The sequence below is a fragment of the Xiphophorus couchianus genome, chromosome 15, assembly GCF_001444195.1.
Source record: "Xiphophorus couchianus chromosome 15, X_couchianus-1.0, whole genome shotgun sequence".
In the NCBI taxonomy this organism is placed as follows: Eukaryota; Metazoa; Chordata; class Actinopteri; order Cyprinodontiformes; family Poeciliidae; genus Xiphophorus; species Xiphophorus couchianus.
In genome coordinates, this window is record NC_040242.1 from 19,226,361 (window position 1) to 19,252,083 (window position 25,723).

The following is a 25,723-nucleotide window of genomic DNA, read 5'->3' on the forward strand; positions in this document are numbered from 1 at the left end:
GTAGCATTTAGAAAGATTATGGTTTTTTTACATATGTGTTGGAGCTGTCAACGTGTGACGGTACAGTATGAGAAAGATAATCTGTGAAAAACAAAAAAAATTGAGCTCCTCGGCCTTCTCGAGTGCTCACTACAAACAACCAATCAGAGCCAGGAGGAGGATCTCCGTGCTGTTAATCAATCTCCACGTGGTGCTGCTCACACCCTGTCCTACGCTGCAGCTAGCATAGCCTGTTGTGAATGCTCAGGCTAGTCACATAAACGTTTTTCTGTAACTGTAAGTTGTTTCTCCGCCATTCGCACATTTATCAGCAAGTACATTTGGTTGATTGACAGCGCTAAGACCCACCTCCTGGCTCTGATTGGTTGTTTCTGACCAGGTTCTTCAGATGGCAACAGAAGCTCAGGAAGAACTTGGAGGAGATTTTCACAGATTATCTGTCTCAACTCTTATGTAAAAAACTTTTTTTTTTTCCTAAATAAAAGCTACAAACTTTGGATGCAAATAAAGGTTAAATAAATAAATAAATGAAACCTGAAAACTGACTCAAGGGATAACTTCTTTTTTGCATCCGACATCACATCTTGAGACACTCGCAGCTGATGCAGCCGGTCTGTTTTCTGATAATCTGTGAGAACCAAAGCATCCCCGGCTCTAACGTGGTTTTGATGAGCAGCTTTCCCAGACATTTAGCCGCTGTGCGGTGTGATGGCCACAGATCCGTAACCATCAAGACATGCGACATTTAAATCAGGCTGCGAGCCGCCGTGGAGATTTATGGTTCGCAGACAAGAGTCTCACTTCACGCTGTAATATCCCCTCCATATTTTTTTTTTTCTGACTCAATAATTATGGATTACAAACCCGACGTTGCGACGGACACACGAGAACAGCTGCAGTCGGAGCAAATTGAAAAGTGTTAATCAGAGGCCCAAATGTTTAATTGCAGAAGCAAACAGAAAACTCAATTTGTGTGTTTTTGCTTTTGTCTTCCTAAGCATCGCTGCCTCTTTGGTTTTTTTTGTTTTTTTGCACCTGCAATGATTGATTAAAAACAAACCCGGCTCTTTCAGCGGAGGGACACAGTTTAATGGCCCTGACACAGAATTAATTTGCGTTTGCCGCATTGTCACAGTTTTAATTTTACGAACGAGTTGCTATAATTTCGGCCAGACCGAGCCAGACCCGGTCACGTTTCCCCCTATTTTTCTTTTTTGTAAAAGGTGTTCAGAAAAACCCGACTCTTCCGTAACGTTTGTATGAAAGGCGGGCGGAGGAGAGCTACTAAAACCTTCTTCTGATTCTCATTTGTTGGTTAAAATCGGGAATATTGTTTCGAGATTGTCCCAGTTAAACCGTTCTGGACCTTCGAGGTCAAAATTTGCTTTCAGACGTACAAAGAGACAATGGGGCCTTTCTCTTGGCGAGACGATCTGCTCTGAACGTCGAACGCGGCTGATAAGAGCACATGACTCAGCTGTGTTTCCTCTTTATCACAGTACGCTGCAGCAGAATCCATTATCTGGCTCCTTCAACACCACCTCTGACAGAATGAGAAACCATGGGGGGGAAAAAAAAAAGAAGAGACGGAGAGAACTTAAAGGAGATTTGATTTTGATGGAAACTCTCCTGCTCTGTACTGAGCTACGAATTCAGACTTAGGTTTTGCACAGGTGCGGTGACATCTTTGCATTAACGCTGGTTTTTTTGTTTTATATATAAAAGGATCGGATATGTACTTTTTTCTTCTGTGTGTGTGTACACTGGAACGGTAAAATTAGTTAATGTGGCGCTAGAAAGTGAGATATTTACTCAAGAAAAGAGTCACAATCTCTGTTTCACAGTATCTTATTTTCTGTAACTGTTCATTTGAAACTCGACTACTTATGAAAGAAAGACAAGCAATAAAGAGTGTGAAAATTGCAAAAGCTCATTTCCAGAGTGAAAATCCTCTGGTATTGTTTCCTATTATCAAACAATTTGCCAGTTCTGGTTTACTTAAAGGGGCAGTAACATGCAAAATTGACTTTTTTGAGGATTACATCATGTTATAATGTTACTCTCTCACAAAAGATACCTGGAGTGTTGCTTTGATTCTTTAATGCGTGTTTTAGAAATCCTTTAATCTCCCGTGGCGACCGTTCAGCTGGTCAAAACACCGGGGCGGACCTAGTTCAGCCTTCGAGGATGAAGCTCCTCCTCTGAGCCGCAGTTTCCAAAATTCAGAGCTCCCACCTCTCGGAGCTCCTTCAGACTAGCAGGCAGCAATGCGATTGTGATGACTTCCTGAAGGCAGCGTTTCAGAAAGAGAAACAATTTAACAATTTGTTAAAGAGACACAGGCCCAATTTCCAGGTGCATAATCACAAAGTCAGTTTCTTTTAAGTCTTATTTGATATAACCAGCTTTTGTATAGCAACTGAAGGTAACAGCTGCTTGATTTTGGTATAACTAATTAGCGCACTATGTAAAAGCACTTGCTCCTTTCTGTACTAATTGAGTTTCTGTTCTTTTGTCATGTTGGTCCAACAGTAAATATTTCCTTATGGCCTTGGGAAATTGGTCCTCAAAACTTTCCATCCTGCTCTCTGGCTGAAAAATCGTCTTCTGGACGTTACATAGTTGGGGCCGTTTTCCACGTAAACAAACTAAACTCTTGACTTGTCAAACAAAGGCTTTGCTAACAGTTTGGCACAGGTTTTGTGACAATGTGACAATGACATGATTCTCCAAACCAAATTGCACGATTTTCATCAAGCAACAGCAGCAACGAGAAGTTGACTTCGGAGTTTCGGCTCGACCTTGTACAGTCCCTTAGCTTTGGTAGTTTTAAAAATAAAATCTGCTAAAAATATGTTTTTTGTGAGTATTTGTGTATTTTTGAAATACTGCGTTACCACTACAATAAAATCATGCAATATTTAATTTGTTTTGTTAAAAAGTACAAAAAGCGACTCCCTCACAACAGCAGTCACTCAGATTAGCACAATCTCAAATTTGTGTTACTGACTTTCTCAGAAACTGTGTGTTCATTGTTTCTTCCCCTATTAGTACTGGCACTGAGATAGAAGCTGCTTCTTGAGTCCGTTTGTTCTGGCATTAATGGCTTTGAACCGTCTGCTCCAGGGCAACCGTTCAAACATCGAATGTTCAGCGTCAGATGAATCTCGTAGAAAGTTTTAGTTTTTTTCTCCCCCCCCCAAACATAAGGAACTGCAATGGCTGTTCAGACGAGGGAAGAGGGAGGCCAGAACTGTTCTGGGTCGCAGAGATGATCCTCTGGAGAACTGCACACCGAAACAGTTTGTCAGTATTCAATGGAGCCACGATGGAAGAACACCAAGAGTTTCTGGTAGAGGATGTATCACGTAAAATGGACCTTTTTCAGCTACACATTATGTTATAATGTTATTCCCTTATCGAAAACAAACCTGGAGTGTTGCCTTAATTCTTTCACACTTTTGAGAAATCCTTCAACCTCCCGTGGATCTAGATCCGCCTTCGAGGATGAAGCTCCTCCTCTGAGTTTTCAAGCTTCCTCCTTACAGAGCAGCCATCCCCCACTCAGTTCCTCCAGACTAGCCAGCAGCAATTAGCAAACTGTGCATCTGCTGAGCTCTTTATAGGAGCTACGTCTTAGTGCAACACTGGTAAAAACGTAGCTAAAGGGTTAATAGAGGAGCCTGCAGAAAGAGCAGGAGTTTCTTAAAGAGACAGAGGCCCTCTTTCAAGGCGTTAAATTACAAAGAACAATTTCTTTTAAGTCATATTTGATGCATACATATATTTTTATAACACCTGAAGGTAAAATAGTTACCTGATTGTGCTATGAAAGTGTTTTAAGTGTCTGGGAAAATACATAATGCTGCCCCTTTAAATGCATTTCTTCAACCCATATGGACCAGATGCAGAAGCTTAGTGTCTTTTTTAAAGATAACTGAATATTTAACCTAGGCAGTGAAACATATGGTGACTGTAACTATTTTGTAGTTATTGATGTGGGATCACAAGGAAATCTAAATCTTTTTCATCTTGTTTGGATTTTTATTTTGTAACCGTCAATGGAAGGTTGCCAAGATATGGACTTGGATATCAGATGGTGCTTTAGATACAAGTTTCAGCAATCAAGTTTACAAACCAGGCTTTAATATTTAACCAGAAAGAGGAATCTGCGTTGACTGCATGCGGCCCAGTGGTTTGTTTTCTCTTCTTGATTGTGATTGGTTAAGAAGTTGACCCAATTTAACCAGGTTCCAATTTCAAGTTGGTGTTTGTATGTTTATTTTAGTTCCGATCTTGCCATCTTGTTAGGCAAAACACTTCTTACGCTCATTATTGCTCAAAAGGTCTTTCCATATGTTGTGTTTTTTTGCTTTGTATTTAGTTTTTTAGTTCATTTTTGTAATTTCTTCTACTTGCCTTTCATTTGAGCTTCTTTAGACCAGGAATCTTCACCTGCGCTACCCCATCGTCTCCATGTGCTTCACCTGATCATACCAGCTCTTGACTTTTCCACTGCTCCGATTCTACGTCCTGATTAGCATCTTCTCGCCACGGTGCTGCTTGATGCTACGACATTAACCTAAAAATGAACTGGCAGGATTCCTGTCACAAAGGTCCTGTGATTTATTTAGATTTTTTTTTTTTTCAGAACACGAACACACAAATTGTTCGCTCGGTGTCGGACAGAATTAGGTTTTTCACTCTTGCGGACGTAATGTGACTTTAAGGGGTGCCAACCAGACTCAGTGGCTGACACTATTCATATGTTCCTGAACTGCACATCCATTTTGTCACGCTGTGAAACACAGATTCATACTGAGCACATCGCAGTGTGAAGGCAGCAGACGGAGAGGAAGGAGAAGCGCTATTCAGACGAATCAGACTTGGGGGGGACAAAAAACGCATAAATCTGTTCTGAATCTATTCCCACCGTTCAAGATTCAGAAAGAAAATTACAGATTAATATACGCTAATACATCTGGATTTTGTGGGTAGTTTATTCATTCAGCATATTAAAAGTATCTGCAGTTCTTTTTTTTTTTTTGTCTCATTAACACGTTGCAAGTTTGGTTTAACGTTAACCAGGCAAAAATATATTTTTTTAAAATCTCTATTTTTGTGTCTTTAACAGAAATCTTCTTTTTTTTGTGGCCTTCCACTGTTTTAATCTGAGCAGTTTTGGTTCACGTGGCTTAAACCTTTGGACACCGACATTTGAACGCAAATTCAAGCTATAAACTTTATTACTGTTGCTAAGGGTCGGTTGCTAAGCTATGCTGGAACTCATTTTCATTTTGGGGCCGTCTCAAAAATCTGAACGTTCTTAAAGGGCCGCTTGTGCCAGAATGTACTGATAACACCAATTAAACTGTTAAAATATCAATAAGTGTCTGTTTGTTTGAGCATTAAGTACGTGTTCCTTAAAATTAAATAATATTGAACATCTTAGGATTTTTTTAATGTTTTTTTTTTTTAGCAATCAAAGTCACAGATTTCCGTGTTGCAAATTTGGAAATATTTGTAAGGAATTTTTATGACTTTTGTGCTAATGTATGATGTTAAAAGTGACTTTTTATGAACCGCCGTATCGATCACAGACTATAACAAGGAAGCCTGAGGCAGCAGTCATTTAAACCCAATGTTTTTGGCCAATTGTGAGAAACATTTGCAGTAGAAATCGGAAGAAAATGTGGGAATCTGTAGATTTTGTGTGAAATTTGAGTGAGTTTTGCAAATTGTTGAAAAACTGGAGGGACTTGTGCATGTAATTTGGAGTCTAGAGGGCCACATATAAAGCTACGGCGGGTCACATTTGGCCCACGGGCCTGGAGTTTGACACACGTGGTCTAGTGTTTGGTTCTGGATCGCTTTCTGACTTTTTATTCTGCTCTGCTTGCATGCAATTTCTGATGTGTACATTTTTGAGGCCTGAGGACAAACATAAATAACATGTCTAGTTTTCTGTTTTAGTTTTTCTGTATTTGGACAAATTAAACACTTTTGGCTTCAATTATATTCACGAAATGCACAAACACACAACTTTCACAAGAAACAATATTGACTGCAGCCAAAGCGTCGAAATAGAGGGAAAACATGGATTCTTCAGATGGTCATAACATATAGCGCAGATGAAATATTTATTTAGAATGGCCTGAAGCCACGTTCCTCACATCCTGTCTGTGCAGCAGAAAGTTCTTTCCCACCGCAGATCAACGCGCCTGCGAGAGGCTGGAGGAGTTATGATCGTTTTTTTTTAACATTCATTTTTATTACAGCTGTTTTAGTGGAGTCGGATTTCCAGTAACACTCCTCGAATTAAGCAAAACGACTTTGATGCATCACGACCCCGGGGAGGAGAAGCACCTCAGAGATCTTACCTTTAAGAAGTGGGACGTCTTCCAGGAATCATATCTGCATGCTGAGGACGCTCTGCACCGTCTCCTGCTGCGTATTTAAATCTGACGCCGCTAAGTATTGGGACAGACACATTTTTATGACGGCTGTGAATTTGGTATCAGCAAATAGACTTAAGCACATTTTTGCATACATGCATGAATGTTATGTAAATTCTCAACAGGGGGAGCAGTAAGTAAAATATTTCTTTTATTTTCCTTTAAAGACAGTCTGTAAATTCAGTTCATATTTTGGTGTAACTTTTTTTTTTTTTTTTTTTAAAGATAATTCTGTTGACAACAGAAACAACCAGAAGATTGAAGCTGAAATATTAATATCTGCTGGCATTTTTAAGTTTGTCAAGGCGTGTATTTTATTAGGACTTTATGTTTTTAAAATGTTTTTGTTTTTTTAAATGAAGTAGCATTGTGTGCATTTGTATGCAGTTCATTGAATCAGACACCTATAAATAAATTACAGTGGAATTCCAGAAGTTGCATAAATTAGCCCATAAACATACAACCAGCATTTTTTTCTGTGATGGAACGGCCTAGACAAAGTCCAGACCTCAATCCGATTCCAAGACTTGATGTACCGTATTTTCCGCACTATAAGGTGCGCCTAAAAACCTTCAATTTTCTCAAAAGCCGACAGTGCGCCTTATATATGGTCCAATATTGAGCCACAGCAGGTCTCGAAACTACGGTAAGCAGCCGCCGACTTCATTTTCCCCCGTAGAAGAAGAAGCGCGCCGTGCACGCTGGGTTTTGTGTAAAGACCCCAAAATGGCTCCTATTAAGAGACACGCTTACGACGCAGAGTTTAAGCTCAAGGCGATCAGTGACGCAGTAGAACAGGGGAATAGAGCAGCAGCCAGAGAATTTAACATGAACGAATCAATGGTGCGGAAGTGGATATATATTGTGATTGCACTAACGTTTGATTTACCGTAACAATATCAGACTGTTTTTTATGTGTTTATTGAATCCAGGAAAAGTTCCCCTCCACTATATGTTATAACTTGCTGTTGTTAAAAGATAAACTGTGTCATGAAAATACCACGTCACTGACTTTACCTCGGGGAAAATAATAAAACAGCTGTTTATTCATTTTGGGAATGAACGGAGTTTTCAGAACGCTGGTTTGTAATCTATTAATAAAGTTTGACTGAAATATCTGACTATTTTGTTGACATTCCCTTTAGTGCAGTTCCATCTAATGGATGCATGACGTAACCCCAGCCTCTACTGTACCCTCTATTCTATGCGCCTTATAATGCTGTGTACCTTATATATAAAAAAAGTTTTAAAATAGGCCATTCATTGAAGGTGCGCCTTATAGTGCTGAAAATACGGTACACAGAGGCTCTTCGTCCAGCTGGACTGAGTTTCAGCCATTTTGCAAAGAAAAAAATGTGTCTGGAAGTTTAAAGTTGGTGGGATAATGAAGCAGAAGCGTAAAACACTAGTTAGATATTGAGTAAAAAAAAACAAAAAACATGTATTATTTTGTTCCACTTCACAAATATGCACAATAATATCAGAAATTTGCCCCTCTACTGTGGCTCTTACAAAAATCAAGAATGAATTGTTTTTGAAAATGGACACAATAAGAAACGGTCATTTCAGGTAATTTCCCTGCAAATTCGCATAGAATAGCTACAACAGGCTTTTAAAAGCAACTTGGTTCAAACTTTGGGACTTTCCGTATTTAACTCATTTTTTCCCTCTTGTAATAGAGGGTTCCTTTTTACGGAAGAGGAATAGGGCCACCGAGAGAAAAAAAAAAAGCAGAATTATTTTTTTTCCCCGGTGGCCCTAATCCTCATCCATACCTTTTGTTCTATAATCTGAAATTGAAATACGTTTTAGTTTAATTCTGCTGAGCTTTCATAATAACACATTTGACATAGTACTTATTTAGAAAATAGTCTTTTTGCGGCTCTGCACGGGTTACATTTTGTAGCTTCACTTCCATTCAAGCTGCAAGTTAGAAACCTGTAGAAAAATGTAGCTTCTCGTTTCCTTCCTTCAGATGAGCTGAAACATTCAAAGTTCAACAGAAGGTACAGTAACCGACTTAACTCTGGCAGCAATAATGTCTATCTGCACGACATTTCAGTCAGTTGCGACTCCCTGAAGCTAGCGGTGTGTGCCGCCGTCACTTTCCGAGGGGATAAGCAAGGTTAGAGAAAACACTAATCTCGGTGTACTGGCTCGGCGCGTCTCCTCCGTTAGCGCGGTATAAATAGCATAATTAGACACGGGAGGAAGCGCAAACGCCACTTATCTCACCGCGAGCGGCTCGTCGCCGTACATTCCTCACGCTACGAACCACTCGCGCCTTCCAGCTGAATCCGAGAGAGCAGGGAAACGGAGGAACCCGAGTGAGGGAGAGGACGGGGGCAGTAAACGGTCTGCGCTGAGTTAATGTGTATATATATATATCATCTTAACCAGAGAAGCTACCCGAATGGAGAAGCAGCAGCATACGTCACTTACTCTCTGACTTTCACGCAAACCCGCAGGAGGTCAAAGTTCAAACTTCTAATTTATTTATTTTTTACCCCTCCAGGGGGTCTTTTGTGGGCTCTAGTGTCCCTTATGTGACAGTAGGCTGACAGGAAACAGGGAGCGAGAGGGGGGAAGACATGCGGCAAATGTCGTCGGGTCCGGGAGTCGAACCCGCGACGGCCGAGGACTCAAGGCCTCCAAATACGGGTCGCGCTAACCGCTACGCCACCACTGCCCTATTTGCTTTTTTTTTAAAGAAACGTCATTTGTTAATTAAACGTAAAATATTAAATAAAAAAGTGTTGAAATCACATACATTTATGTATTTTTAAAAATGATTTCCAACTCCTGTGTTGTGTACAAAAGGGTGTTTAAGTAAATATTTCTACGTGATCATTTTAATAAAACAGACAAAAACGCATATGTTATTTATGTTCATTACAAAAAGTGGTAAGAAATGTGAAAATAAAATAAAATTCCACTTGAACTTCGTCGTTCTGCTTATTTATTTAATATTTTACTTTCTGGTACGAAAACATTGATATATGTAGCCACTTTAATCAAAATTGACCATAAATAAATAATCCAAGGAAAAACCTATCAAATAAAAGATACAACTATATTAAAGAAAAAGAAATTAAAAGAGGAGGAGGAGATTACTAACTGGCATTGCTAATGACTAGCACTGCTGGCAGGTGACCCACTGCTTTGCTTTCTCTCTGCAGTCAGTTTGGATGGATAGCCTGTTGCTAGCATTAAAGGAGCTAACAACTAGCATGCCTAGTATGAATACATACTTTCCTTTAAAAGAAGACTTTATTAACAGTCTTCTTTTAATAAGAAGACTGTTCTTCTTACAGTCTTCTGTAAGAAGAACTTACAGAAGTTCTTCTTACAGAAGAAGAACCCCTGGGTGCGCTGTAGTCTTAATCTTGACCCTAATCCCGCCCTACATAGGACAGCATAGACACTACTGCAGTAAGCGCCAAAATCTCTGGTGTCAACATAACAGTTTTAATGTCATTGCATAGCTTACCTACTATTTTCCTCTGCTGTCTCTTCATATTATAAACTTTCCGATGACAAACCTCATGCTCCCTCTTAATTTGAATCAGCCAGCTGTTATGATTGTCCGGCCGTTGTTTCTGTGGGTGTGGCGGTCACCAGACACACGTCCGCCTCCGTGCTTGAGACAAAGCTGCTCCTTCAGAGGCAAACTTCTGGAAGGAGCTTTAAATACCCACGTTGCTCTAAGCCGTGTGTGGGAAGGACACATAATTTCAACTAAAGGAGCTTGTTCTGACATCCTGACTCCTGCTATTAAAGTGAAGCGTTTCGGCGGTGAACTTGTGAGTCACGTCGGGACTCGCGATAAGTTCCGCGCTGTCCCGGTCCTCTGACCTCCGGTATGAGTGGGGGCAGACGACCAGTCGCTCAGGCTCGTGACTCAGAAGACGGTACCATTTACCTCCTTAACATCTGGAAGAGAACACCTGGAAGAATCGTTTTTGGAGTCCTCCTGAAAAGTAGTTTCAGCTTTTCCACATTTGATCAGGTTGCAACCACCAGCTTAAATAAACAGAAGAGCAGCAGCATCATGCTGTGGGACGCAGGTTTAAAAGATGAGTTGAGCTTAGTAAATGACAACTGTCTACAAACCAGCCTGAGACACATTCATTTTATTCACAAACATATAAAAATAATGTCCAAAAATAATACATTTACGCCACTAACAGAAGTTAACATACAGTAACAAATGCAGTAACACAAGGACGTCAAGTGTCGACTCACCTAACAAATGAGGGAATATTAAATAGTGGCTGGTGACACAAATGGAGAAATACAAACTAAAGGAAAAGAAAACAAAGCAAAACCTTAGCTGACACAAAGAAGAATTAGTCACAATAGTAGTAAATGAAAATTTAACAATACAATGCCAGAACTACCTTTTCAAAAATAAAATAAAAGCAAAGTAAACTGATAAAACTAATGTTTTAAAGGAGTGTTCCTCTGATTCTTTCACGCATGTTTGAGGAATCCTTTAATTTCCCACGGCAACCATTCGGGTGTTCCTCACTGCTTGCTCTCACAACGCTCCTTCTCAGTCCAGCTTCTGCGTCACAGAACACCCCTTCTCCATGTCTCTTCCACTCGGCTCCTTCAAACTAGCGGCAGCAGCAGTTGGCAAACACCTGGTGGAACATCTGGTTTGCTGATCACATTCCAACGCTCCTAAAAAACGATTATAAGCGGCATGACGGAGCAACATGGTTGTGATGAAGTCCTGAAGGCGAACTGTGGGGAAAGAGTCGCAGCTTTTTAAAGGGACAAACGGCCATTTTCAATGTGTCACGACGTTTGTTTTCTTTTAAGCTCTGTTAGATACGTTTAGCATTTTTCTAACAACTGAAAGCAACATAGCCACTTGATTGTACTACAAAATGCCATTAAGTGTCGTCTTTATGACATCGGGATTAGAGTTGTGATAGCTGGGACTCAACCAGTATAAAGAGGATTCCTAAATCCAGCTGAGAATCTGAGACAAGCCTTGAAAATCACAGATCACAGAACCCACCCCCAATCCAAACAGGCAAAGCTTGTAATGAAGAATAAGAAACATATTTTTATTTTTTTAATTTAGAATTTTTTCTTTAACATCACAAATTTTCACTACTTTGTGTTGGTCAGAAATCCATCTGTTCATTTTCTTTACCTACTTATCCTTGCAGGGTCACAGTTGACTGGTGCCTATACGTAGAGACACCGAGGACAGATGATAATGCACACTCACACCTGAGGACAGCTTTCAAAGAAGCAAATGAACCCAACAGTCTTGTTTTTGGCCTGTGGGAGGAAGGACTCTCCATGTTGATGGTCATCTAGATACATCTGTCTGTACCAGAGTCCAAATACTTACCTTGGCATCCTTTGATCTGCTCTCCAAAAAGGAGCTGAATAGAAAATATAAATGCTGTTTGTCTGAGATTTTCCTCGTAAAATTGTGCTTATGTTCGGACAGAAGCTTTAAGTTTGAAAACATGGCCATTTTAAATGCCGCTTTGTCCTGTCCGCTGCTGCTGAAGGCTTATATGAGCGGTCTATTCAGCCGGGTTCAGAGTAAACAGAAACATTTACTGCACTCAACAAATGTTTAAAACCAACAGATTTAGGATGCATTGCTGTCTCAGGCTGTGCGACTAATTTCTCCCTGCGCACACAGACGGTGGCGTCTGGTCAGCATCGTCCTTCCTGGATCTTTCCTGGATCCTTCCTGACAAGCCATATTTCATGTCTTTGTGGGTTGTGGGAAGCGTCCCCCCCTCACGGCCCCCCAGGAGGTTTAAACTTGTCAAACTGTCACATCTCAAAGACCCCACAAGGAGAGAGAATTTGTTGGCGTTTGCCAGAACACACAGGGCCTCCTGCTCTTCAGGGATTTGATATTCTTGGTGAGCGCCATATCTGGGCCTAGGATACAAAAACTGCTGAAACGGAGAACAAAAGAGTAGATCTAATGCTATCTCATATAAGAAACCTCAAGGAGTCAAGAGAAACGTCTGACATTTTTCACCCGTTATTGCGTCATTCACTTCCTTTGACGAGAACTCTGTCAAGCTTGGACTCTATCAGATCATGTGAATGCAATTTTATGCCTCTCTAAAAGTAGAAAAATCTAATCTCAAAACCTCACCAAGATAATAACTTCCCTTTATGTTTCAATGCTTTCCGTTTTAATTGTTTTAGGCGTTAATGACTAACACGTCCTTTCGCGGTAAGTCATTTTGAAATGTCCCAGGTTATATTTCGCTCTCTGTTTGCTTTGTAACATCAGACATCTACTGGCTTTATTTGTCGAGGATGAGCAGCTGAAGATAAATGTCAATTTTTCATTTATTTTGAGATTGTTTGCTTTTCTTTAAGCCTCTGCGGTGGAAAAAACTCATCTCACAGCCAGGAGTTTCCCACATTTCTGTGTGCAGTGTTATTCCCCTATAAGCATATGTGAATTTTCTCCAGGGCTTCCTGCAGTCCAAAATCATGCATGTTAAGTGAAGACGTTACTCTTAAGGCGTTTTTCTACTAGGTAGAGTCCTGGTCCGACCAGATTCTGCGCGGCTGTTCTCAGATTTCAGTACCTGCTTCAGGTGTAGTACTAACAAGACCAAGCGAGGTATGACACCAAAGCAATTCACTGATTGGCCCTTGATTTATGTCACTCACTGTATGAGTGACAGCAGGACCGTAAACTCCTTCACTAACAGAGGACAACGACTAGATAGAAGTTAAAGGAGAGATGGCGAGCTCCAAACCTACTATTCCGTGGTCAATTCCAGCATCACCTGGACGGAGCCACTTGGAACAAACAAATGTACCGAGAAATGTTGGCAAAAATGCCCGAACACACCTACACGCATGCATCGAAACAGTGCCGTGACACTAGAAGATGACATTTACCAAAGACTTAAGATGTAGTTGGAATATTAATCAGCATATGGCTAATGAAGAAAAGAGACATTTCATGAGTTTCATAGCTTTATTTACATTGTATGCGGTTCCTGCAAGGTAATGCACAAGTGCATCTCTTACATTTTGTTCCTCCTCTTCTCTCTGTGCCCCTTCTGCCAATGGCGCATTTTGGTCCACTGCTGGTGCAGCCCAAGACGGGTCATAGGCTGCATAATGGTCCTCGCACAAGTTATGCAAAGCACAGCAGGTGAGGACCATGCGCTTTGCCAGTTTGAGGTCACAGTCATTTCACTTTCAAAGGCAGCTCCATCTCTCTTTCAGCTGGCCAAAGGCATGATCCACCACCCTCGCTTTATTGACCTGTTGCTTGAAGCGTTGATGCTCATCTGTCAGTGGTCCGGTGTCCGTGAATGTTTTTAACAGACAATTTTTCCGCAGGTAGGCAGAGTCTCCCAGGATACAGTAGCCAGCAGCAGCTCATGAGAGCACTGAGTGAGAGAAGCCATGGCTATAGAGATGACCTGGTGACCTAAAAGATTGCAACTGTCAGTGGCTCTCAGATGTTTTGCACAAATGCCAGATTTTTAAAACCCAAAATTAATAATTTCGGAAGGTTTTCCACAAATAGTGTAAGGTTCATCTTACACGATTCAACTGAAAAACAAACAAATCTGTTTGAAGCAAATAACAGATACAGATCCTCCCTCAGTCCAAGAACATGACTGTTGAGTTAAGTGGTCACTCCAAATTGTCCGTATGATGGATGAATGGAAAATTTTGACAGAAAAGAAAAAGGAGATATGGGTTACAAAAAAAAAATCACATGAATATTGGGTTTAGCTCATAATATCCACTAGATCCAATGGTTGAAGACATTGGATCTAGTGCCGTTCCCCTTTTGTTAAAGCCTATTTGACGCTCTACTTAGCTACAAGTAAATTAGTCAAGTCTGATGCTGAAAAACTGCTGCTTCTCCTGACAGCCACATCCTCAGGATATCAGCAAATGACCTATCATTAAAGAGGGCCTCTCCAAGATAGCGGAACAATAAAAGCACGGCAAAACCCTTCAGCAATAATTTCAAAATGAAGAAAATTACTCGGAAAAAAAGTTTCCCTCAAAAGTCTGCGCAGTCTTATAAATGATGAACACAAGCGCTAAGCTTGTCCCCAGGCCGTCATTTAAGTTATCTCGCTGTGAAATATAAATGAGCGCGCTCATGAGGTTGTAATGGTGCTCTATTTAAATCATGAGGTTATGATTACACCATTTCTTTCCCTTGAATATTCAAAATGCATCAAGTGGGAGTGATTGGATCTAATTTGATCATGGGGACCAGGAGTACGCGCCGATGCATAATGGATTAAAACTCGGCAGCAGCCGCCATGTCTGAGGGTAGCCAGGAGGACTCAAGTTCACGGCGAGCCGGAAAGCCGAGAGATCTTTCGGAATAAATCACCTCGTGGCGTTTCCTGCCTCTTCCTGCCTCCGAATGCTTCGTTTACGCGAGTGGAGCGTGAAGTTGATGTTCGTTTAGTGTCGTAATAAATGCGGGAATGCAAACACCGGCAAAATGGGGGGGATGTGAGAGGTCCGCTGCAGAGATTAATTGGAGGCTTGGAGGAATGTTGTATAAATGCGTGTGTGTGCATACCTACACGTAAGAGCCTGCGCTGCCTGAATGTTAAAGACGGATCGCTACGGAGACGGATTGCAAGCCGGTGGGGAAACAGAGTAATTACGGTATGCTGGGGAGCAACGTGAACGCTATCTTAAGAACAGGCCCTCTAGCCGGCAGATACTCCAGCGTACTTCATGGCATCAAATGGCCAATTACATAGCGTGTCAGAGGGTGATTTATTGTACCCAAACTAAGTCCTGCCTGACACACAATCAAAAATGAGTGCCTGATTAGATACTCTTTATGTCCTCCTGATTGAGGTCTTTGACAAAGGCAGTAGGCGGTGTTGTGACGTAATCCCATTATTTAACACGTTTGCGAATGAAAAGTTCAGAGGAAAGCAAGAGAGGCAAGAAAAATGAGAATTGGAAAAGACATGATAAGCATGCAAGAGGAGAAACCCCAGCAGCAGCAACTAGTGTATGAGTGAGAGCTGTATTAACAATGATATTCTACATATGAAGAGCATTGATCAGATCACAACAAACCATGGCCGCTTATAAGGTTTCTGTCTTTATTGCTGGCAGAGTTGTTAAAGACTCTTTGATTATTAAGCTTGCTGTGGTTGGCCTTATTACTGATGATGATGAATCTCCGTATAGACAGGAAATCCAGAACCTGTCTGCGTGAATGAAGGTCAACAACTTCATTCTCAATGTTAAAAAGATATATAAATAAAATAACACATCACGGATATTATCCATCCTGTCTATTTCCTGTTCAAACCTGTTTGAAGGTTACATTGTGCCAGGTGTTATATAGCCATTAAAATCTAAGATTCTCTAAGAGCCTTTATTGTAGTAAATAACCACTGATTCTATTTATCCTGAGTGAATGTATTTAATCTGGTGTGATTTCTTTCTTTATTATTTGTATTTTAATTTGTTTAATGTCTTACTTCCCTCCTTTGGGGAGAAATAGCATTCCTCTCGTACTATTTCAGTGCAGCAACAATAAAAGCTGTCTATTAAAAGTTCTAAAAAGTCATTTCAATTGAATGTTTTCATAGTTTACCAATCAAAGGTCAGGAAAAATAATTAATCCTTGAGTCAAAGATTAACAACACTTAGTTTCTTTTTCTCTACAGTCTCTAGGATCTCGAATGTTACCGGATTTTTACAGATTTGTTTAATCTCACTTCAGCTTGAAGGCACACATGACCCAACTCTTCTCTGTAAATATCTGCTAAGTAGTTTTCACTTACTACCCAATAAAAATGCTTAAATTCATTCCAGGTATCTTCTCCGCAATAGGATGTTCCCTCAAAATTGGCAGAATTTGGCAATAAACTCGTGAGAGAGTACCGATGCAGCAAATTTTTTGAAATATACAGGAGTGACTTTGGTTTTGGTCAAGATTATACTTCAATAAATCCAATTTGCAATAGTAAAAATATTAATTATCTTGTGTCGTAAGTGTGACAGTGGTGAAAAAGGATAAATGAAAAAATGTATAATTTTGTTTTAGATGTATTCCCGTATTGGTGCGAGGTGGCATGTAATGCACTTTAAGGTTATTTTTATGGATATGATCCGATAGCAGCCAGAACTAGTGTGTAAAACGGCAACAACTGACAGAGAAAGATTGCCCTCTAAATTAAAAAAGGAAAAAAAACACACCAAAGTCATATTGTACCGTTATCATCTGTCCTTGGGCCAGATAGAATCACTTCCAGAACGTAGATCCTCACCACGATCTCTGTGTACGTGTGGCCTCATCCATCTTCTGTATTTTAAAATTCATCATTAACTCAAAAACCGTTTTAGAGGACGTCTGTCAGGTGAAACAGTTGGTGCTAACCGCTAATTAGCTAGTAAGAAAACGTGTAAACTGGAGATTTGGACGCATAAATTGATCTAAACCTTGACTAATGCCAGATGACATGACGTTGGTAGCCAAGACATTTTTAATACAGAAATTAGTTCAATTACACTTTTTTTTCTGACCCAAAATGCTCAGAACTAAGCCAGGCTGCAGCCCAATGGATCCACTGGTGACAAAAGGTGAAAACGTTTGACTGTGATAAGGCTGTATGTGATTTAAACGCTGTTGCATAAGAATTTTAGGGTCAAATCTTCCTCTACATAGGCTTTGTCATACAGAAAAGTATTTAATGTGTTAATAATTGTGATTCCTAGGGCCCAAATTTAAATATTACCAATATACTACATGTCACAGTAGTTAGATCAGTAACTACTGCAACATACCAAAACTTGAAAGATTAAATTTTAAGAGTTTCGTAGAACTTCAGCAAAAGAAAAGCCCTGAAACAGAAGATTACTCTTTCAGCAAAACATTTCTTCCACCTGTAAGTCAGACATTGATTTTTAAGTCAATAAGAAAAGTGACACGTTAGGGAGTATCTTGCCAGAAAAGTCTGGAAGGTGTTCATCTCTCACCTCGCATTTCAAAATGAATGCTCAGCTGAAACTCCTCAATATGCTTTAACATGCACCACTTTCAAATAGGCAGTAATAATGCCATACTTCTATCAGTCACCCTAATCCTTTATCCTCTGCTTAGTATTGCGGCTTGTAGCAAACTGAACCTGCTCTGCATTGTGCACAAAGGAGCAAAGCTAGGCCAAGAACAAATAGAACAAGTTCTGTTCTGATTATGTTATTACATGACACACAAACTGAATTATTAGTACTGAGAAACATAATCATATTATTATTGTGTATATTAGTGACACGTATGTAATATATCTAGTAATCCAGAAGTCTCAGTTTTATTACAGCTTATCATCTCACAAGAGTGTGTAAATGTATGGCACATCCAAAGTGACCTCAATAAATCAATAACAATATATATTGAGATAGACATGTGATCAATATCAATAGAAATACTTTCACTGAACTCCCATCTAGAACCACACAGCTTTCTGGGGGATGTAGGCAGAGAGAAGGCTTTAGCTTCTCAACTTCTCACATCTAGCTAACCAAAGTCGGTGGCATCAGCTAACTCACTCTCTTTGGTTACCTAGCAACAACCTGTTGAATAACTTGTGCATCAGTTTCAGTTTTTTCCACCGCTGCTTTAATTTGATTTTTTTTTTTAAATGGCATGAAGGGAGAAAATGAATACAACTTGACAGAAAACTGTGGATAAAACAAGAAAGGCGATGTCATGACTTTGGCTGTATTTCAGATATTTAAGATAAAAAATGAAAAATAATTACCCAAAAATACATTAAGTTTAAATTCAGTGCAGCTTAATTTAATCAATTTACAGGAAGCAACAACAACAAGCGCCAGATGTGTGTTTCAATCATATGTGTCTTTTTTGCAATAAATACAAAATTCTAATTTGGCAGGATCACCTGTTTTCCAGATTAAAAATCAATAAAAAGTTGAATTTGCTGTTTAGCTGCTCCAGTTTCTCTGTCACGGTGTTATGAAGCCTAGGCGCAAATTCAAACTGGAAGACCCTTTTATCCCCACCGGGACCCGTTAATTGAAGGGACCTGCCCACAATCGTCGACCTATCAACGCCGGACCAAGCCACGTCACGTCCAAACATCGACCAAGTCCCAGCTGATAAGGACCTTCATTCATGGCGTCCTTCGCTCTCCAGCCGAGCTCAACCCACCACCACCCCGTCTCCTCCATTCGCCCGGTCCTGAGGCCCGCACCCTTCTTCAACCTCCACCACCAGTGCCGGGCCCTGGGGGATGACGTTCCTAACAGCATCGGGGATGCTCATCTGAAGCCTATCGCTAACGCTGCGATAACCGTTATCCCCAGCCGGGGCCCGAGCGCCAAAGACTTTAAATTCTGTTTGTCAATAAACTCTTCTAATTGTCTTCTCATCTCCGTCTGAGTCTCTCCAGATTGAAATAGTGTTACAGAAGCCATGCAGCAATTCAAATCTCCTGATTGTAAATAAAAGCGGGATGACTAATTCTAGGTATATATATACAGTATATATATATATATATATATATATATATAGTAATGGTGGAAGAATATTGCTGTCCAAGCAAACACTGTAACTTAACAATTGCCATCCCAGTATGATAATCACAGCAGCAGCAGAACTTTAATAAATCTCAGCTGCGCCACTGAGAGAATACAGGAAGCAATATTGAAGCCAAAGCAAAAATTAATGGGACCCACATTTTCAGCTGAGTAGAAAGTAATTACAGTCTTTTTTAGAAATGTTACCCTTTGGTGTGAGAAAAATAAATAAATAAATGAAAAAATTGAAGGCCACGCTAAAGCACAGATGGGTGATATTTGCCTGCTGATAATTACAACCCATCAGAGTTCTGAGCCAATTTCCCACTTGTTCTCCTGGTACGGTAAATATCAGCCACTTCTTTTCCCATTTGTTTCACAGTGCCAGAGCACAGAAACAAGAAAAAAAAGAGACCAAAGTCTCATTGTTCTTCTTTATGTAATAATTTATAAATCAGAGATTCATTGTTCTTTAGAGCAAGTATGGAAAGGAATCTTAAAGCCATTTGCACTTGCTAGTAAATGTGGCTAATTAGCTAAACTACGGGAGTCTGCATCACTGCCCAATGCTACTTTTAAAAAGAAACATCCACCCTTTATTTCAGTACACTCTATATGAGAGGAAGTAAGATTTGCCTTTTTTTTTTTTTTTTTTTACCCCTCCAGAGGGACATTTGTGGGCTCTAGTGTCCCTTATATGACAGTGGGCTGACAGGAAACGGGGAAGGAGAGGGGGGAAGACATGCGGCAAATGTCGTCGGGTCCGGGAGTCGAACCCGCGACGGCCGCGTCGAGGACTCAAGGCCTCCAAATACGGGTCGCGCTAACCACTACGCCATCACGGCACGCCCCAAGATTTGCCTTTTAAATCATTAAGAAGTGCTGCAATTGTTAGATGTCACAGCCCTCTTATGAAATACTAATAGGCTAATATCAGCTAATATCTGATGAAAGGCCAAACTAGTCAAGAACTCTGGGATGTTTGGTTTTCTGCATTATTACTCCTGTTTACTATTCTTAGGATTTCTACGTTGTTTTATAGCTCAGTTTGTTTCTGTGAACACGGCAGTCTAGTGCTTCGCTGGCTGCGTTTCCAATACAAGTGAGCGCAAAACTTTTGTCGATATTTCGCTAATGTCGAAAAAACCCGCACAATTTTGCAGTTGCAGTGTTTCTGTTAAATAAGAAATGCAGTTGAAATCAAACGTGACAAGTCATTAAAAAAAAACAAAAAACAGGCGGCATCGTCGTCCTCCTACCACTTCCTGTCCTCTTATTTGTGGTGTGCGCCAGTGGCAACATCCGGTTGTCGATCTTGTGTTGTGAACATTTTTTTCCATTACTGCCTGGCAAAATAAACCGGTTTTGATACAGATAAAAACTCATCCTAGCACAAAAACAACATTTATTTTATTTTTAGAAATGGCCCTGTTTCCGTTTTAGCAAATTTATTTTGAAATGCCAAATAGCACAATTGTAAGGCCTATGGAAAGGCAGGTAGTATAATGTTTACTTGGTTTCAGCCTCCCTCGGTTTGCCCTGTTGATCTCTCTCGCTGCTGCACATTCAGGTAATTACACTCACCTGCTCCTTGATCCACTGTTCTGATGACGTTGCTCTCTTTCACTCACTATCTTTTTGATTCAGTCGTTGTTCCTGTCCTGTTTGTAGTGGCTCCTCCTGGTTGCTCTTCCTTGGACTCACTGCCACCTTCATTTCTCAAGGTCCAAGAAAATTGGAAAAATTCATTCTTCTTCTGCCAGAAAAGAACAACGTCATCCTTTTCTTCAAGCCCTGGTTTGTGAGTTCTTACTGATTCTCTTTGATACATCATCTGAACTGAACGTCTTTTCTTTAGTGGTGTCCGATAACTAACGTGTAATTCCCTTTAAAAAATTAAAGAACGGAGGTCCAACTTAGAAGTAAATTGTTATTTGTAACCTGTAATCTAATTAAGTTTGTCATACTTATTTTATTTATGTTTGTTTAACTTATCAACATAATAAATTCAGTAAGTTTACTTGGATGAACTTTATTTGATTAGTTGTGAGCAATTGATGCAATATATTTAAGATGGATCACCTGTTTTATTTTTAATGTGGTCTAACATTTCCAGAGAAGTTGTTGTTGACTCTTCCAACGAACAAGCTAGCGTGTCTGTTAACCGGCCGTTACTGCTGTAAGTAGAGTTTTTGCTTCTTTTCGTTGCGAAACGCCACGTTTCACAATTATTTTCTACATTTGGGTCCAAACTACACAACAAATAAAACTACTATTACTAGCACGTTTTCAAAAAAAAAAAAAAAAATTTGAGTAGTGGATCTTGTGTTTTCCTGTTTTGTTAGCCGAAGTAGCTAATACGGGCTGCTCCATGGTTGCCTGGCAACACCCTGGTTAAAAAAAAAAAAAAAAAAAGAAAAAGCCAACATCCGGTTTAAGTAATTTTTGTAACATGGCTTTGGATATTTGTCAGAGAGCAACAAAAATACCTAGAGATGATATGAACGAGCTGTTAGAAACCCTTCCGTGGCTAGCCGCTAATGATTCTACACTGAACTTGGCATTCTCTGATACAAAATCTACACTTCCAACATTTATTAACCTACACTGGATAAATTATAAAATCCTTTTAAACACAGTTTGAGGATGTTGAGACGGTTTTTCCCCCCTCTGGCGCTCTTCAGTCCCATGTTGTGTATCCTCTTATACACTCTTATCCTCTTGTGAGCTGAAGTCATTGTTAGAACTGTGATAAGTTATAGAAACAGTCACCGCAGTGATTACATCATAAAAGTTGTTTTCTTTCATCCTGCTGTGAAAGCACCGCCGGGTCTCTCGGTCGAGGGGCTCTTGTCGTTTTTAGCATCTCTGATTTACTCTGCCCCTTTTATTTACTGCTATTTGTATGATTACAAAGCAAATTTTCTACCATTTGTCTTTGGAAATAATAAGAAAAAAAAAAAAAACAGCATATCAGACGTTTCCGTTAGGAATCTTTTTTTTATTTTTATTTTTTTTTCAAGCATGGTGAGTTTTAAACTACTGTTTCGGGAACGTCATCCCTGCAAGCTCATGAGTTTTACAAGCATCCGCCCATGTAACTGCTTTCTCTCAAATGGAAATCAAATTTCCTAAAGAGAACTTCATGTACCCTCTGTGATTACCGAGGCCTTTTGGGGACAATCTAAAACCCAAATTGGAGAACCATTTCATTATATAATAACTTCAGGCATTATTGTACTTGCACATTTCTTGAAAGTGTTAGCGTTTAATTTTTAGCATGCAACAGAGCTGATGAAATCCTCTATGGCGATTACAAAACAAGAAACAGCTTTTTTCTATTTTCGTCTCAAGTCTTGCGCATCAGTCTTGATCAGTATTTACGTGTTTTTTTTCTGTTGGCGCATACATTTACACTTTTTTAAACGTTATAAAGCGTACTTAAGACATTTTAAGCTACATTGGTGTTTTAAAAAATATTTACAGCTAAGAATGCAGAAAAGACTAACATGAGTTTTTTTTGTACCCCTCCAGGGGGTCTTTTGTGGGCTCTAGTGTCCCTTATATGATAGTAGACTGACAGGAAACGGGGAAGTAGAGGGGGTAAGACATGCGGCAAATGTCATCGGGTCCAGGAGTCGAACCCGTGACAGCCGCGTCGAGGACTCAAGGCCTCCAAATATGGGTCGCGCTAACCGCTACGCCACCACGGCACGCCCCTAACATGAGTTTTAATAAAGTAAGTATTCACGTGTTGCTGTTGGAACGTGAATAGTAATTGTGCGTAATTCTGGCGCACAAAAAAGCATTTGTGAACAACAGCGATGGACAATAAAGCTGCTTCTCTCGGCCCTCTGGGGTTCATTTCTGCTTCAATAAATAATCTGACGGAACGGCGGAAAAGACTACTATTGTGTTCAAGTTGTGTTAAAAGCCTATCACCGAAGCCTTTCAAAACTAAAATATTGTCTTTATGTTAAGCGTTGACGTCTCCAACGTTTACGTTAAGGTCGGATAACCTGAATAACATGTACATTAATATTTTTGTTGTTGAACTCTTATGTCTATTTGCTCAATAGTCTAACAGCAAAAAGAATTCCTGATTTGAAAATGTTGCTTATTTTATCCACAGATCATTTTAGACAAAACTAAATTAAGTTTGATTAATTACAGACCCTCCAATTAACACATCGCTAATATATTTGTTAGTAATACTTCTAAAAGTATAACACTTCACCCCTCGTTGACATCGTGCTATGCTGGATAGTTTATTTCAAACTACATACATCAGAGTTAACATCTCACAAAATGTTAACTCTGCCAGCCAGTATATTTTGTCTGCTTGATTTAAATCCAAACTCAGGCAGCGGAACCAAACGGGCCAGCTGGAGGAAGAATAACTGTAACTCCCTCCAAGCAGAAAACGGACACAAGGCGTTCTTCTTTGTTACTGGCGTTTAATAACTATGCCGTGAGAACTGTACAAACACAAAATACATATTTACAGAAACACATTCACTTAGAGAATAGACAACTATTAGACACAATTAAAATACAAAAAAAAAAAAATGCGTACCTCATTGGCCGCTTCAACCTGGAAGGGTTAATACAAAAAAAACTCCGTGTAACGTCTTCTTGCAATCAGCTACACGAGCCTTAATGCCTCACCGAAACCTCTCCATCAACTAACAGCAAAAAGAAGCATGCTGCCTTACACAGAGTGCTGCGTGTCACCATAGAAAGTCCCGGAATGAAACGACACATTAAACATTGGTTCCGCTTCGGAACCATCCGCACACCTTAACTTATCTACACCAAATCAGAATCATGAAATCAACCCAAACTGCACAAACTGCTGCCGATGGCAGCCACACTCCCACCAAATCACAGATGATTTCCTACTACACCTGAATACAAAGAAAAACAACAAATATCTGTAATGAGCTACTCAGCTTCAACTATAGTAACTGTTTTGTGGATGGGTCTCTCAAGATATACTGGCTTGTTAACTCTTTTTCCTTGGTCGTCAAGTGTTGCATCACTCATCAACAATTCGAGTTTCCTAATGACTCCATCTTCACTAGGGAACACCTTAGTGACCTTGGCCAGTCTCCACTCATTTCTGGGTAGACTATTATCCATCAGAATCACAATGTCATTGATCTTGGCATTTCTCTGTGTCTTGTACCATTTGTTCCTTTGCTGAAGATTCAGCAAGTATTCCCTTTTCCATCTGGTCCAAAATTCATTGGCCAAATATTGTACCTTACGCCATCTTTTGCGAAGATAAAGGTCTTCTTTCACAAACTCACCAGGTGGTGGTAAAACCACTGAAGACTTCATGGTCAGGATATGATTCGGTGTAAGAGGCTGTGGAGCAGTGGGATCACTGAGCAGGTGAGTTGTTAAGGGCCTACTATTTATGATCGCCATGACCTCATAAAGGTATGTACGTAAAGATGAAATGTCAAGTCTTTTGGATGAATGATCCAAAATGGATGTCAACACACTTCTTATTGTCCTAATCTGCCTTTCCCAGGCTCCACCCATATGGCTAGCAGATGGTGGGTTCATGACAAATTCACAACCTAATTGTTTTATATTTTCTTGGTCCATTTCCTTTACGGATTCCAAGAACTCTCGTCTTGCTCCAACAAAGTTGGTTCCTTGATCTGACCAAAGCTGCCGAACATTTCCACGTATGGCAATCAATGTTCGAAGACTATTAATAAAAGCGTCAGATGTCATGTCATCAAGTAGCTCTATGTGCACAGCACGCGAGCACAGGCATGTGAATAACAGACCGTAGCGTTTAAGTTCCTTTCTTCCCTCCTTAATGTAAAATGGACCGAAGCAATCCACTCCACAATAGGTAAAGGGAGGTGATGCTTCCACTCTTTCACACGGTAAATCTGCCATTCTTTGTACTTCAGTATTTCTTCTGAACTTTCTACATTTCACACACTTGTAAATGTAAGAAGACACTGTGTGACTGCATCCCAATATCCAGATGCCGTTTGATCGGAGCTCGTTCATGGTCATCCCACGACCCTGATGATGAACCCTTTGATGGAAGTGGTCAATGAGCAACTGTGATATATGAGTTTTGCTTGGCAAGATTGCTGGATGTTTAATGTATGTGTGCAAAGAAGAACGTTCCAGCCGACCTCCTACTCTGAGCACACCCTTTTCATCTAAGAAAGGATTCAGTTTATGCAGCCTGTTCGCACTGTTCTTTGTTATCTCCTTTTTGGAGCTTAGATCTTGGATTTCTTCAGAAAATACTGCCCTTTGGACTGTAGCTATGATGAAAAACTCCGCCTCTTTCCTCTCCTCAAGACTGGTGACCTTGTTGGTTCTGGAGAGTGAACCCTTGACCTCTTTGACACATCGTATGAGTCGTGCAATGGCTTTAACCAGTCTTGTCCATTTTGAGAACCTTAAGAAACGACTGAGCAAAGATTCTTCTGTCGTTAGGGTCTTATGCACAAAAGTTTTTCGTAGTTCTGGATTTTCAGCTTCCAATTCTCCCACCTTAACATTATTAGCAGGAAGTTCGTTATGCCAGAGAAAATCTGGACCAGTGAACCAATTGGAAGTAACCAGTCCTTTAACTGTCAGACCTCTTGATGAATGATCCGCGGGGTTATCTTCAGAGGTCACATATCTCCATTGATCCGGATTGGAACCTTCTTGTATGCGCTGAA

At 40.2% G+C, this 25,723-nt stretch overlaps 1 protein-coding gene across 1 annotated transcript; it reads right to left on the reverse strand.

Annotated features, from left to right (window-relative positions):
* Positions 1-23,418: 23,418 nt before the first annotated feature.
* LOC114158186 (uncharacterized) lies at positions 23,419-25,110 on the reverse strand. The gene is made up of 2 exons (XM_028039498.1): positions 23,593-25,110; positions 23,419-23,494 (listed from the first exon to the last, which is right to left on the reverse strand). Exon 1 carries the CDS (start codon positions 25,056-25,058, stop codon positions 23,961-23,963), a length of 1,098 nt encoding a protein of 365 aa, XP_027895299.1. The 5' UTR covers positions 25,059-25,110; the 3' UTR covers positions 23,419-23,494; positions 23,593-23,960.
* Between the last annotated feature and the right edge of the window lie 613 nt (positions 25,111-25,723).